The 16,230-nt window shown below is 39.8% G+C and overlaps 1 protein-coding gene across 1 annotated transcript in view; it reads right to left on the bottom strand.

Annotated features, from left to right (window-relative positions):
- Positions 1 to 16,230, bottom strand: part of CEBPZ (CCAAT enhancer binding protein zeta) — a 30,861-nt gene that overhangs the window by 13,918 nt on the left and 713 nt on the right. The window contains exons 2-9 of the mRNA XM_060244072.1: positions 13,674 to 15,169; positions 10,646 to 10,877; positions 8,888 to 9,053; positions 7,975 to 8,063; positions 7,289 to 7,342; positions 6,625 to 6,727; positions 6,301 to 6,369; positions 1,738 to 1,804 (exon numbers count right to left, since the gene is read on the bottom strand). Coding sequence (XP_060100055.1) covers positions 1,738 to 1,804; positions 6,301 to 6,369; positions 6,625 to 6,727; positions 7,289 to 7,342; positions 7,975 to 8,063; positions 8,888 to 9,053; positions 10,646 to 10,877; positions 13,674 to 15,169 — 2,276 coding nt within the window. The remainder of the gene's footprint in view (positions 1 to 1,737; positions 1,805 to 6,300; positions 6,370 to 6,624; positions 6,728 to 7,288; positions 7,343 to 7,974; positions 8,064 to 8,887; positions 9,054 to 10,645; positions 10,878 to 13,673; positions 15,170 to 16,230) is intronic.

Genomic DNA, 16,230 nt, shown 5'->3' with positions numbered 1-16,230 from the left:
AAATATGCCAACTGGTCAAAAACATAGTAGAGTTAATTTCTCTGGGTAAATTTTGTGAGACTTCTAAAATTCACTTCGGCCAACAGATTCCCTTTCTTATGACATCACAGTGCAAAAATAACCACCAGCTCACCCCAACCTAAATGTTTATTTGCTGATAAAGGGGTGAGGGCTGGCTCCAGCCAAATGTAAAAGCATTCACATGGTATTTGGAAGCGGTAAATCAAGGGCCCTCAGAACTTTTTGAGCCTGCAGGTGCCTTCCGCATTTTGACACAGGGTGGTGGGCACAATCAGAAAATAGCTGCCTCAAGATGCAGAGCCAACCACAAAATGTCAGGGAGTGAGGTTCTGTATAACTCTGTAGCTCTTCAACATTTCAAGCAGAAGCTCTGCTTTAACAGTTTTAAAAGGAACAAACAGCTTTAAAATATTTTCTTGTATATACACACAACTTACTGTCAGCCACTCAATCAAGATCCTTGTACTGCAGTGACAGCTGCTCCCAAAGTAACATTTTTTTAAAATCTACTCAGCCAATCAACTCTCCAGCAGCCTGTCAGAATCCCATCTGGGCAGAAGTTCCATCTGGCCACACCCACTTTCTACTTGGCAGGTGGCAAAAAAGGTGTTGAAACCAATGGCACTCATGGGCACCATAGGGAGGGAGGGGGCTGCAGTACATCTATTGATATAAATATCAACTGGGCTCTGAGAAGCAGCAGGATAGAGAACTGCTGGAGGGGTTTTTTTCTTTGCCTTTCCTTGACTTCTGAGATTTAGCTGAGGTTACTGTGTGGAAGGGCAGTGTTTGAGGGTGTGTGGGTGTGTGTAGCTTGTGGGAGAGTGGTTTCTGTAAGTGACAGAGCGGTTCCTCAGTGGAACACGCTTCCTTGAAAGGTGGTGGGCTCTCCTTCTTTGGAGGTTTTTATACAGAGGCTGGATGACAGCAATGCTGATTCTGTGAACTTAGAAAGATCATGAGAAGGCGTAAAGGAAGGGTTGCATCAGTACTTTGTTCTCATGGCCCTTTCTTACATACTCAGGGATATGCTGTTTGCAACTTTGGGGTCAGGCAGCAATTTTCCTCCAGGCCAGTTTGACCAGGGATCCTGGAGTTTGGGGGGGGGGGGGTTGCCATCCTCTGGTCTACCTAAGAATATGCTATGCTAAGGAGGAGAATGTCCCACAGCTTAGCCACATCTCCCATGTTTACTTTATGACATGCCAACTCTTCAGGGTAGCTATGATTCCACAATGCTTATCAGTACAGCATTTGCCAGAAAAACCCTATCATATTAGAAAGCTTGACCAAAGATGAGAAATCCAAATCAACATCTAAAAAAACTGATGCTGGTACATCTTGCTGCAGCTGCTGATACACCAGAGTACTGAATGGCAGCAGACATCAAGGAATAATACTATTTGTACTGACAGCAGAAGCAGACATGAAAAAGAAGGAACAAGGACCAGGAAACTAATTAAATGGATTATCAATATGGGTAGATCCTAAAGGCCCTCCATGGATACTAAAATCTCTCAATAGCATCTGGTAATCGGAACTATTTTTGCTGAATGTGATCATCCCAGCACAACCCCTCCTTTTAGTCATATAAGTCAATGTCAGGAACACTTCAGTGAATGCAAATCATAAAGATAATAAGCATCAAGCAGAAAGAAACCTATACATAAAGAACACGGTTGGTACACAGAAATACAATTAAAAGTTTTCCATTACCTGTGAAAAAAGACTTCATCTACTGGGATTTGGCTTTCATCTTGTGCAAGAAACTCCTTACTGTTTACTAGAAATAGAAGACATCATGAGTGTTTTACCAAATGAACATGCAATAAAAGTCATTCAAATGTTCTGTGCTCTGTTTTGTTATTTTGTTTTGAGCATATACATATCTCTTAGGTGTTTTCATTTTGTAAACTGCCTTATTGTTCAGAGGGAAAGCTGGGATTTTAAAAAATTAATATACACTAACAGTATATGTGATCCTACCAGATTCAACCAGTTAATCAGGGTCTCCAACTAAACTACTGAATCCAGATGGAAGTTTGCCCCCCCTTCTGGCTACTTGATGTGGCCAGAGAACAAGCACTTATTCTGGGACTTGAAAACAATGAAGGGACCTGCTGCCAAATAGGTGCACTTGGCTTCCTCCCCCCTTTTCTAGATTTGATGAAGAAGCTTAAAGATGGCTGTTCCTTTGAGATCATATCTAAAACTCATATATAATTTTCATTTTTGAATAAAATTCCTATGACTTTCTTAAGATTTAACATGTTTTTAAAATAGCTAGAACTTCCTCAATACTGAGAGAACTTATCATGTGCTGGAATATAACGCACTAACAAACTCATTTTCAGCCAAATTATATTATTTCCCAAGTAATTCAGAAACTATATATTCATGCCAAAACAAACATTTAGGGTACACTGATTGGCCACTTTTCAGTTTAAACTGTGCAAAGAAGCACAAGAAAAATTCTATTAGAGACAAAAGAAGTTAACAGTGCTGGTCAAGTCATGAGCGATGCTTCATGTTGTTTTTTTTGGATATCCATTTTCAGTAGCAGCAAACACTATTACAACAATGGTGAACCCCTCTCATGAGAGAAGACTGAAAGCATTGCATGAAAGTAATAGAAAACAACATTTCAAAGGACGCTTTCACATGGATCCTAAAGTGGGTTATCACATAATTCTCTTTTCCCTTTTACGCTCCTAACAACAACCCTGTCAGGCTGAGAGATGTGATGGCCTGTTTAACTGCCAGTGAGCTTCCTTGGCAGAATGTGGATTCAAATGAAAAAGGGGGTACACTAAGTACCAGAGGTCTGAGAATTAATTATAGAGTAATTGTAGAAAGGAATATTGAAGGTGCATATATGATTCAAGAATTACAAAAAGTGTGGGAAATGGTTGTAATTAATTTACAAAAATACCATAATAAACCCACATAACAATAAATAGAAACACAAAAAGTATTTTGCAATGATAAAAATTACAATTATGTATATAGAACTGCAATGCCGTATTCAAAAAAAGTTAGCAAACTGGAAAAACATACTGCAAAATGACATTTCTGTAGGGAACTTACAAGGTAAAAAAAGACAAACAACACAATAGGATGCTGTTTCAATGTATGAATCTTCATCCGTTATGATCAACCTTGTGCAAGTTAATTTAGAAAACAGAAATTCTGAAGCAGATTAATGGCATGCTACAATGTAACTTCAAAGAATGATTATTATGGCTTCAATCTTCATCAAGGTTGTGAAGGATGAGGGGGAGTGGCTTTGACCAATATCCGGTCAAGAGCCTTTGCCTAACGCTCGCCCAGCTGGCTCCAAAGTTATACTCTTTTTACCCCTTTAAACTATATTTTTTGAATCTTTGAGAGATGTCTCCTAAAGGGGTGAAAAAGTGTAAACAGAAGGGAAAAAGCGTTCAGCTTTTAACTGACTTCTTGGAATTGCCATCCACACAAGTTTAAAGAGATACGAGGAACCAGCTGGAGAATGTCCTCTCACATTGAATTTATTGATGCAGGCAATGTCTAAGTTAAGACAAGAAATACGAGAGGACATGACCTCTATGTTACAACCGTTGTGTCAGCATCTGGATGAACTAGAGGATTCTTATAAACAAGTTACCCAAACAGCACAAGCTTTAAAAAGAGCTCAAGAGTGTGAAGGAAGAATATCTGAAATAACAGCAGATGCATGGACAAGGGAACGGGTTTTAATAATGGACTTTCGTAACTGGGAGCTGTGTTTAAAGTTTAGAGGTTTTAAATCTGATGTGGAAGCTGAAATGGACTTATATGTATTTATGGCAAATTGGCTTGCCGAAGCAACTCACCTGGAGGCCGAAGTTCTCCCACTCATTCAAAAAGTATAATGTGTCGGCAAGGTATGTGAAGACAATTTGTCTTATACTAGAGATATTTTGGTGCAATTTAAGGACTATCTAATGAGGCAAAGAGTCTTTGAGGCCAGGGAGAGGGGAGGCTTGGACTATCAGGGGTTAAAGATTCAGGTCTTTCCGGATCTCCCTCCCGAATTTTTAAGAATCAGAAGAGACCTCAAGGATACAACTGCCAAACTGCGGGACTTAAAAATTAAATATAAATGGCTACAAAGGCAAATTATACGTCCAAAAAGGCTCCACTTCATATACAGCATATAATGCAGCCTCGGGTGAATTATTACTCTCCAAGTTAACTCCCTCCTCCCCTGCATCGAGAGTAAACAAGAGAAAGGAATGCTCTCCTCTCGTCTCTTTAAGGACAACTCGTGCTTGTATTGAGTAAGATCATGTAAACTTGGACGAAAGTATGGATTCTATCTAAAAAGAAACTGAAGCAAAAAGAAAATGGAAAAGTTGATGAAATTTATAATTTATATCTAAAGACTTTTCTTTCAGAATTTATGGTTGGGTGGGGTTAGCTGGCACGAGCAATTGGGTAATATCCCTCCACAGATAATTCAGTCCAGGTGGAAGGAGGGAAGTATCTCTTCTAGACCTTAACTCTTGAGATCTCCAGGGACTGAGATATTTTGTTAAAATTTAATCTTATTGATTTTTTTTTTGGGGGGGGGGGGTTGAGAGTAGAAGGAATAATGAAGTTATAGAAGAAAGAAATATTGAATGCTTGTGGTATTAAACTTTAAAAATGTGTTAGGGAAGATAGTATTGTTAAGCTTAATTATTCCTCTACTAAAAATAATAATAATAAAAAATATAAATAGACATACATATATGCATATTAAGAATTATGGAATGGTAACACATGAATTAATCTCCAGAGAGATAGATCAACTTTAGTTTATGTTAACTCAGATGAGATGTTATTAAGTTGTGTTGTTTTTGATTTGTTATTGTTGTACACTTTTCTGTTGGAATAGGTATAACTTATGAGTCTATAATAAAATTTGATTTATTAAAAAAAAAGTTGTGAAGGATCTTGCACAGGTAAATTTGGAAGCCAGAGACTCAAAAAAACAAATTTGTAGTGTGTAGTAGTATGTAGCTTCAAAAACAGTATAGGGCAGCTTTTGTAAGTGTTATCAAACTCAGTTATACCAGGTCCTGGTCCAACATCACTACAGCATACTGCCTGTCATTCTTAGAACCAATAGCCTGCTTCGGCGGGGAGGGCAGGATATAAATCCAATAAAATAAAATAAAATAAATAGTTCTAACCTCTTTGTATTGAAATGGCAGTTTTGCCTGAGCAACTTTAAACAACAATGAATAATCCATTATATAATCTAGTCTGGTAAGAAATTTTCTGGCTTAAATCATTTAGGCAGAAGAAACATAGTCACAGGATATCTTGGGAACATGGATTAGAAAGTTGAGAAGTTCTGACCACCCCAGAAATTGCCCTTGTATATATTTAATACATTAGCATGCTGTTGCTGTTAATCTAGCATCATGACTAAGGCTATTCCTTTTTAAAAAGTTAAGCCTTCCCAGCTCACCAGATTGACATCTCTTGCAAATTTAATGATTACAAAAGGGACCTCCTTTAGCAAAGTTTATTTCAATGCTACTTTATAGTCAAACAAAATAGGAGTCAATTGCACCTTTAAGACCAACTTAGTTTTATTCAGAACGTAAGCTTTCATGTGCCTTAAGCACACTTCATCAGACAAGGAATGATGAAGTGTGCTTAGGGCACATGAAAGCTTACGTTCTGAATAAAACTAAGTTGGTCTTAAAGGTGCAATTGATTCCTATTTTGTTCTACTAATTCAGACCAACACGGCTGCCTACTTGGATCTAGCTTTATAGTCAAATATTTAATAATAGTAATGGTCAGAATGTGAGAACTAGAAAAATTCTAACCTGTTTTCTAACAAAGGCTTGAGAATCATTTTATAACAGATGCAACCCCCTAGTTGTCTGCTCCAATGACAAATAGGCCAGAACATCTTAAGAAGAGAGATACAGAGCAAAGATCCTATCTATCCCCAGAATGTAATGCTTTGTGCCTTAAAAGGATAATTTCCCCCGTTTATTATGAATCAATTGTTACAATAAAAATGTTTTGGCACTGATCCAAATGTGTACAGCAAGAAGGGCTAGCTACTCAACAGATATCTGTTGCTGCAATCCTAAGAACCCCACTGGGGCTTACTTTCAAGTAAGCCTACTTAGGATTGCTCCCTGTATGGAAGTCCTTACATCTCAATGGGAAAACACTGTAAAAATTCTGATGGGGATTAGGATAAAACAGTGTATTTATGATTGGAGTGCAAATGAATAAAATATCTGAACTTACCAACAAGATTTCGTATGTTACTCATGGACTGTTTCTTCTTTGGTTGCATCACCATGCTGCTGGTGTTCTCTGCAGTAGAAAGTCAAGAGTTGATGCAAAATTATCACCATCACTAACTTTCTGTTTCTTCTACACATCACAGACATTCGGAGCGGGCCTATGGTAGTGACAGAGCATATGCAGAAGGTCCCAGTCCAATTCCTGGCACTCCAGTCAAGAGATCTCAAGTAGCAACTCTTGGGAAACACATATTTAGATGGACCAATGGTCGGACTTGACATAAGGTAGCTTCATATTACCAACAAAAATATTCAGGCTTCATACCTTTGCCTTTATGGACTTTGGGATTTCTGTACACAAAACGATCCAAGAATCTCATCAGGGTGAAATCCTGTAGAGGATCACCTGAGTATTCAATGTATTTTCCCTGAAATAAAGTCAAAATTCATGGTGTAAAATAAACATGGATTGAAAAAGTGTAAAAGCCACATATTTTTACAGTCAGTTCATGATATTGAGGGATGGTATCTTGAAGAACTGGTGCAAAAGAATTAGAAGAAAAGACACAAGCTGCAAGGCATCAATTGTCAGCACAGCCCCCTTAACTCTCTTGCCTATTGCATCCACAGTCCACTCATCCACCTGGTTATCATGAGGAGGGACTCCAATGTGCTACCCACCTGGTGAGGAGAACAGACTAAAGAACACAGAGAGAACAATCAGGAAAAGACATGGCTATGTCATTTCTTCTTTAAAAACATGAGATTTAAAGGGCCATATTTGGGTTACAAAATAATGGTGCCACAGACTGCTTCTCAGAAAGGGAGGGGTTAGATGACTTCAGAACAAAGCCACCATTTATTTCCCACACCCTTTTCCCTCTGTCTGGAAAAAGAAAGGACCAAAGCCCTGCTACACACAACTCTCCAAAGCACATGCCAAGGGTCATACTACAACACAAAGTTCTGAAAAAAGAAATTCAACTCACCTCTAGGATAGTTTTTGCAAAAAGGGCCACAGATGGATGAAAGTGTTCTGAAAGCTGGAAAAAATAAGATCCACCCTGTAAGAGTAACTCAGAGCTCACTGTAAATCTATTTTCAGTAATCTCCATATGGAAGGCTGCTAGCATACAGGCCTATCCTTAGCCCACCTTTATGTTTCAGGCTGGGGTATTTTCCACTGAACAAGACCATGACTTTCAACACAATGCTGGAGTAAACCACACACAACCTACCAATTATCCTTCACTGACTTTATAACTTTTCACTGGTGCAAGGAAGTGATACATATGGCCAACCCAACACAATGAGTTAACCTTCAGATACACTCTGCTTACCCAGAGTAAACAATAATGAGTTAACTCAGGAAAAGCTCCACTGGGAGGGGGGCCTAGAACCTTAATGACATTCACAATTTCAAACAATGGAATTTCAGATCTATTTAAAACTTTACTGTAAAAGGCAACATTTCTGAATGGCTTATCTCACCTTGCAAATAAACATATAAACATACATTAAAATGTATACAATAAAATAAGATCATTTGAAAAAAGGTTGATATAATCAGTGGCCATTAAAAGGAAGGTTCTGCAAAGGCTTATATTCCATCTTATTAAAGACAAATCTTAAATCCTGCTGAACTCTTTCTCCATGAAAATATTAACAATTGTACCTTCTTTAGTTCCCAAAGGCTTGTCCTATCTGCTCCACAGTATGAAGGATTTCGATGTAATGGGTCATAGCTATCCAAGTTCTTGCTACCTGCAGAAAAATGAATTTTTATAGGCCATGAAACATAAAAAGATATGCACAGAATAGCTGAGAGATTTCTCCTGCAGTAACAGCACAAGGGTGTATCAAAAACTATATGATGTGCTCAGATTTTATGCAACTGGGTGAACAACATGCAGTCCAGACCAGAGCACAGACTCCCAACTGAGATCTGGCATTCTGATCCCTCCCCTCTCCTGCATACCTGAAAAGCCCGCTCTCATCAAAGACATGGCAAGAGCCTTCCCACCAGGAAGGAATCAGAACACAGACTTGGGCATCCACATTCTGACTTCTTCTGACTCTGGCCCCCTATATGGGCTGCAGGATACTTCGCTCCAATTAGGCTCTGTTATGGCCCATGTAATAGTATGAGTTGTGAACTCCTTTCACACAACCTCTAATTCCCGTGGTTTAAGCAGTAGAAATGAATGCAGGTACGCAGCTGATACTCCACAGAATTATCAGATGTCTAAAGTGAACCAGGGCACAGGAACCTGCTCTCATGCACAGAGTTCAGACCTGGGACTTGTACAGCTCGACTCACTTTCCTTCACACCCAACATCTCTCAACTTCAGTTCTCATTCTGACAGTAAAAGCAGCCTAACTTGATAAAACAAATGTGTGTGTGTGTGTATTGGCACAGTCCCCACATGGCTTGTTCGACTTCATTCATAAATGTACTGGGTTCCTGAAGTCATCTTTGAGTGACAGCCCTCAAATGAAAAGTCTGCCAGTATTAAGACATTCTATTTGGAATCCCCATCATTATAGTGATTCCCAGACCAATCTTGACATTTACAATTATTTTTACCTGCTAGGTTCTGATGATGGACCCAAGATGCTCTTGAACTTGAGTCATGAAGTTTCACAGATTCCTCTGTTCTTTTCTTTTCTTTCTCTTTACCCACATTTACAATTTTTGCCTCTTCCTCTTCAGTTTCTTCAAGGTCATGAAAATGTTCCTCATCATCTGATTCCTAGGAAATAAATTAATAATAAATTAATAATAATAATAAATTTTATTTGTATCCCGCCCTCCCCGCCGAGGCGGCTCAGGGCGGCTAACAACATCTATACATGTACAACAAGGTAATAGATAAGACTTAGTTAACAGTAAAAACATCTAAACATTATAAAAACCCGTTAATAATTAAAAAAATTTAAAATTCACAGTTTGAGTTAAATTAATCTGGCAGCATAATAATATTCTGACGCGGGTGCCTGCCAGTTTAAGTATCTATACTGACGAGAATCTTGAGACACGGTTACTCTAGGTCCTAATTCAGCAGCCGGCATACGCTTGTTTAAAGAGGACCGTTTTGCAGGCCCTGCGGAATTGGTCGAGATTCCGCAGAGCCCGCACCTCCTCTGGGAGCTGATTCCATAAGACCGGGGCCGCAGCTGAAAAGGCCCGCACTCTGGTGTTTTGCAGTTTGACTTCTCTCGGTCCAGGGATAATCATTTTGTTTTTCCCAACTGATCTCAGTGCCCTCTGGGGTTCATATGGGGAGAGACGGTCCCTCAGGTAAGCTGGTCCTCGGCCATATAAGGCTTTAAAGGTAATAACCAACACTTTGTACTGGACTCGGTATACAATTGGTAACCAGTGCAGTTCGCGCAGCACTGGCCGTATGTGCTCCCATTTCGGGAGCCCTAACAGTAGCCTGGCTGCCGCGTTCTGCACCAGCTGCAGTTTCCGGGTCCGGCACAAAGGTAGCCCCAAGTCTCTTCTAGCAACTTTACATTTTCTTACTTGAACAATCAGAGCACATGAACATACAATGAGAATTATAAATCACAGAAAGATAATTTCTCCCTTTCATTGTACCTTCATTTGATCAATGTGAATAGTATAACTGGAAAAGAAAGATGGAAAACCGCTTCAAAAAGAGCAATACCATGAAAGGGTAAAGCCACTTAAATCAGAATTTCATTACCCCTTGTCTAGTATAGTTCAGAATATGCAAAATATACATATAGGATGACTGTTAGGTTTTGTTACAATCTTTTTAATCCAAGGAATGGCTTTTATGTCCTGGAAAAAACTTATAGCGCATTTACAAGGCTGAAAAATGTGATGGTAATAATATGCTAAATATCAGGAAAAACCTAAATACATTATATCAATAGCAACAAAAACCAGGCACTGTACTTTATGGCTCTATAATTTGAGTACAACATTCTACAACAGTTTTATTCATAAGGCATACAACATGTCCACCATCAGTAATTTGGTAACATCTATGTTCATAGAAAAAGGGTGAAATATAAATTATGTGCAATAAAATATGTAAGTCAACCCATACATTCCTAGCCTTTCCTTCTAGAATACTTCCAATGGTGCTACTCAGTGCAGAGCAAGTTACCCATTTCTGCCAGAGTGTCTCTGGAATTCACCCCACCACATCAAAATGACTTTTTATTATGCAATTATTTTAAGATAATAATTTTTAAAAAATCATTACTTAGCTCTTACACAGATGTAAACCATTCATCTCTAGAAAATTATCATTTGTAAGACAAAGCTGAATTAGAAACAGGACTTTTAAAATAAAGCAAAGGGACATACCACATGATCCCGAAGCTGCACCCATAATTCTGGCCTTATTTTCAGAAGTTCAGATATAAGGTACAAGGTGCCACAAGTGAAAGGTGACATTTGGGAACAGGTGACTTGAAGCAGTCGCTTGACAAAAGCTTTCACCCGCCGCAACATGGTATCAGCCTTCAAAGATTTGTAGACAAGGTTGAGGAACATTGACTGTTTGGCACACAGTGCTAATTCTGGGTCCAGTAACTTCCTGTCAAAAATTATAAAATTATCAGTATTAACTTAATATTAATTCATTCAAACAATGTAATTGGATTTAGAGCAGAAGCCATAATCCTTCATATAAACCACACAATGATGGTATAATTTTTCCAAGTGGCTTACACCAACTAAATTGGTATTAAATTGGTAAGTTGATACTAAAATGGGAAGGGTAGCAAATACAATAGAAGACAGAATAAGGATATAGGACAACTTGACAGGATGGAAAACTGGGCTAATTTTAATGGGGATAAATGTAAAGTTCTGCATTTAGGTAGGAAAAATCAATCTGCTGCCTGTGGAACAGATCAGCAACAATGGAAACGATTGCAAGAGCCTACCTGAGGAACCAATGATGACAACAGGGTCCACAGAGGGGTGGGAGTCACTGTCAAAGGAGGCAAGCAGGTTGGGGGAGATTGGGAGCACCTGGTGTTCCCTTTTATCCACTTTTAATTCCATTAGTTGGGAGGCACTTGAACCTGGGGGACTGGGACCATTTGGGTGAGCGGGGAAGGGACAAAGGTATAAAAGGGGAACAAATAGCCTAGGCTGGGGAAGAAGAGCATGGGACTCACTGAGGAAGAGAAGGGACAGCCACACTTAGTGAGTGGAAAAGGCACCCTGAGAGAGTGAGACTGTGGCAGGAGAGGGGAACCTTGGTGGCAGAACCATACTCCTTTTGAGGTCAATGCACAAGCATTCTTCCAAATTATATCCACATCCAGGAGTCCTTTCCACCCTTGGTGGTTGATCCTAGGGAAAATACATGTTTCAAATATAGAAACTTATAATAAAAACTTCCTGTCAGAACAACCAGCAGGGATCTGGAAAAGGAGCACACTAGAGGTGAGGGCTTGATATAAACAAAGTAGATAAAACATGGGGAGACTGGGATATTTTCTCAGCCAGTTACCAAGTGGACTACTGATTCAACTATCCTCATCAAAGGCTCCTTAGAAAGCTTGAGAGTCATGGAGTAAAGGGACAGGTCCTCTTGTGGATCAAAAACTGGCTGAGTAATAGGAAGCAGAGAGTGAGTATAAATGGGCAGTCTTCGCAGTGGAGGACGGTAAGCAGTGGGGTGCCGCAGGGCTCGGTACTGGGTCCCATGCTCTTTAACTTGTTCATAAATGATTTAGAGTTGGGAGTGAGCAGTGAAGTGGCCAAGTTTGCAGATGACACTAAATTGTTCAGGGTTGTGAGAACCAGAGAGGATTGTGAGGAACTCCAAAGAGATCTGTTGAGGCTGGGTGAGTGGGCGTCAATGTGGTAGATGTGGTTCAATGTGGCCAAGTGCAAAGTAATGCACATTGGGGCCAAGAATCCCAGCTACAAATACAAGTTGATGGGGTGTGAACTGGCAGAGACTGACCAAGAAAGAGATCTTGGGGTCGTGGTAGATAACTCACTGAAAATGTCAAGACAGTGTGCGTTTGCAATAAAAAAGGCCAACGCCATGCTGGGAATTATTAGGAAGGGAATTGAAAACAAATCAGCCAGTATCATAAAGCCCCTGTATAAATCGATGGTGCGGTCTCATTTCGAGTACTGTGTGCAGTTCTGGTCGCCGCACCTCAAAAAGGATATTATAGCATTGAAGAAAGTCCAGAGAAGGGCAACTAGAATGATTAAAGGGCTGGAGCACTTTCCCTATGAAGAAAGGTTGAAACGCTTGGGACTCTTTAGCTTGGAGAAACATCGACTGCAGGGTGACATGATAGAGGTTTACAAGATAATGCATGGGATGGAGAAAGTAGAGAAAGAAGTACTTTTCTCCCTTTCTCACAATACAAGAACTCGTGGGCATTCGATGAAATTGCTGAGCAGACAGGTTAAAACGATAAAAGGAAGTACTTCACCCAAAGGGTGATTAACATGTGGAATTCACTGCCACAGGAGGTGGTGGCGGCCACAAGTATAGCCACCTTCAAGAGTGGTGTAGATAAAAATATGGAGCACGGGTCCATCAGTGGCTATTAGCCACAGTGTGTGTGCATATATAAAATTTTTTGCCACTGTGTGACACAGAGTGCTGGACTGGATGGGCCGTTGGCCTGATCCAACATGGCTTCTCTTATGTTCTTATGTTCTTACTATCCAAAAATGGCCGCCCCAAAAATATTCAGGATTTTTTGGGACTGCCAGAGAGCCCCAATTAAAGGCTCTCAGTCCCTTTAAATGCCTTTGGAATGAACGCTCAGTATCAGCTTAGAGGTGTTTGGAATTCATTTGCCACAGAGTCACATGACTTGGAGAAGGCATTTAAAGTGACTGCAATCCCTTTAAATACCTTTTTCTCCTCCATTGGAAACAATGGAGGACAAGGGCACCTTCTTCTGGAGCTCATAAGAGAACTGGACCCCCTGGTCCAATTTTTTTGAAACCTGACCGGGGGGGGGGGGCAGGGAGTTGAGGAGAGGCATCAGCAGCTATGCTGCAAATTTAGTGCCTTCACCTCAAAAAACAGCCTGCCCAAGCCCCAGATACTCCCAGATCAATTCTCCATTATAGACTATAATGGTCCCCATAGGGTATAATGGAGCAGAAAAAATCCTAAATATTTACCAAGTCTGAATACCATACTAGTATTGGGATTTAGGAATCTTGGGAAATACCAAGATTTTTTGAGTTCAAGATAAATACTGTTATGCAGAGGTGGCGCAAGTTCAGTTTCCATTTCACAAAACTTAAATACATACACTATTTCAAAACCTATCAGTTAATAGCCATTATTCCACAAAATTATATTTGATGAATACATCAATATCCATTTAATGCTTACTTATACAGAGCTGTGTAATATCGGTCGGATATTGTCTGGTTTGAATCCATCACTTGGAACAGCAACATCAAGGCCTGGACACTGGTGTTGAAGTTCACAACATGCAAAACTTTAAACAAGGTATTCATCTGTTCCTTAACTTTTTCATCACTCGTCTGAGCATAAGGATAAGCTCTGTTCACCCCTGTTAAGAGAGCACTAAGCATTTTGGACTCAACATCTTTTTTTTTAACGCAAGAGCCAAAAAAGGAGAAATAGAGGGCTATGAGTTTATTAGCCAGCTCACTCTCTTCATGGCTAAGGACCATTTGATTCAAAAAGCAAATTGCATAGTACTGTGCTTTAGGACTAATGTTTGATCTGTAGAGAAGCCTTTCTACTTCACTGCACACTACCCCTTTCATGTTGGGGTGCTTATGAAGCAAAGTCTCTAAAAGATAAGATGCTTTGGTGGCGACTTTGTTTTGAGGATCTCCCAGTTTATTTACCAACTGTACAAGAAAAGCTTTCTCTCCCTCTACCTTGTTACAGAGAAGTTCATGAGCAACAGCAAGTGCACGAGCTTTTGTTGCCACCAAGGGATCATGAGTCAGAGCTTCAAGCACATGCACAAATTCAGCCACCCAGTGCTTCAGATGATGCTCAAAGTACCACAGTATGAGGCGCCTGTCCCTTGAATCCTTGTTGCCACTTGAAAGCTTTTCCAGAGTGCCAAAAGGATGCTGAGAGAAAGTGTGCAGCTTACAATTATCTGGTAAAAGGTGTGTCATGAGAAGCTCCTTAAATGTGTCCAATGCCATCAAACTTTGTCTTCTGCTGCCTTTCTTTTTGATAAGATTCACCAGAGTCTCTATAAAATGAAGGGAGTGGACAGAGGCATCATGAATAAGAAGAGTCATAGCAGCCATTCTGTCAGCAAGAGTACCTGATGACACCACAGTTTTTATCCAAGCAGATGATGATCGCTTCTGCAGATCCTTCTTGCTCTTGTAGAGGTCAGTCTCTTGCTGGTACAGCTTTTCTGCCAAGGCCATATACTTGGAAACAAGAGACTGATCTTGGGGTTCAGCAGTAAATTCATTACTATATTCGAGATCATACCATTTGCCTCCTGGTTTTATCAGCAGCATCTGCCGCTCATGAAACTGGAAAATTTCTTCTTCCTTTTCTTTCTCATCTCTACACGGAGCCAGATGTTTCTTACTGCTCTTGGCATTAACTAACTGTATCTTTCCTTTGCTTTCTTTTACTTGATTTTCTTTTTTTCCTATTGCAGTTACATTTACTTCCTTTTGTTTCTTTTGTAGCTTTCCTTCTGTTTCCACTGTGGTTCCCTCTTCTTCAACTACTAGTAATTTCTCAGAATATCTGCTCACACCCAAGGATTTTATAAATGCCTCCAATTCTCCTTGCTTTAAATCATCAATTGCTCCTTTTTTGCCACCATCTACAAGTTCTTCATTCTCATCCAAAACAGCAAGCATGACATAATCTTGCTGCATAAAACAAAAGAAGGACATCTCATTAATATGTTTATAGATTGCATTTCCAGACATCTCATACCAGATAAAAATGTCAAACCATGCACACAACACACACAATACAGGGGTTAGACTACCTCAACAAAGGAGCCTAGTAACTTTTTGAAAGTCAGAGATAAAGCACAGTAAACTTTTCTGTATTTTATACCAGTAAAAAAATTTGTAAGGCCGTTAATCATCATCACACTGGGATTTCAATAAGCAAAGCAGGCACAAGAGAAGGACAGTCAAGTCACATGCTTGCTTTAAAGAAACAAACGGTACTCAGTGGGCCATCTACTCCTCTGCAGCTCTAACTACTTTCAGGAACATTTATAAAAGAAATGCATAAAACTCAAAAGCCCTTCAATGCAAGGGATATTCTGCATTTGCCAAAAATCCCACTTACTCTCAAAATGCTGTGCTTTGACGAGGCTGCCTTAGAAATCAGAAAAGGTAGCCTATGTGCAACAAGAACAACTAATGATCTTGCGGCAATTTACGGTAAATACTACCAGATTTATTGCAACATAAGCTTCTACAGATTAAAACCACATGGACTCGAAGAAATCAAAAAATGACAGAAATTTCTGCCAGAATAAAAACATTTGTTATTAAGATGCCACAAGCCTCTGTGTACAAAACCAATGAAAGTTGCTTAGAACTAATAGGGATACCCAAAAGTTACACAAACATATGGATCCATGAAGCTGCCTTACAGAATACAGGGCCATTGGAACATCTAGTCCAATATGATCTAGTGGACTCTACATTGTGTCTCAAGTGTGAAGGGTCGTTCCCAACAACCCCACCCTTCCTTAAGATCTTGCAAGATATGCCAAAAACAGGACTTGGGACATTCTGGAAGCACGCTCTGTCAATTAACTAAATCTCCTTCCAAAAAAGTAAGGAAAGGGGACTCACAGAACCTGCATCTCACGCACTACAGAGAATTCCTCACGGCCATACACTAAACCTACTTGCTGTCGCTTGAGTTATCATATCTCTGTAAACAGGACCGTTGTGGGTTTAACAGC

The sequence above is a fragment of the Heteronotia binoei genome, chromosome 1 (genome assembly GCF_032191835.1).
Source record: "Heteronotia binoei isolate CCM8104 ecotype False Entrance Well chromosome 1, APGP_CSIRO_Hbin_v1, whole genome shotgun sequence".
NCBI lineage: Eukaryota > Metazoa > Chordata > Lepidosauria > Squamata > Gekkonidae > Heteronotia > Heteronotia binoei.
The sequence above is the reverse complement of the archived record's forward strand: the minus strand, read 5'-3'. Positions and strand labels throughout refer to the sequence as shown.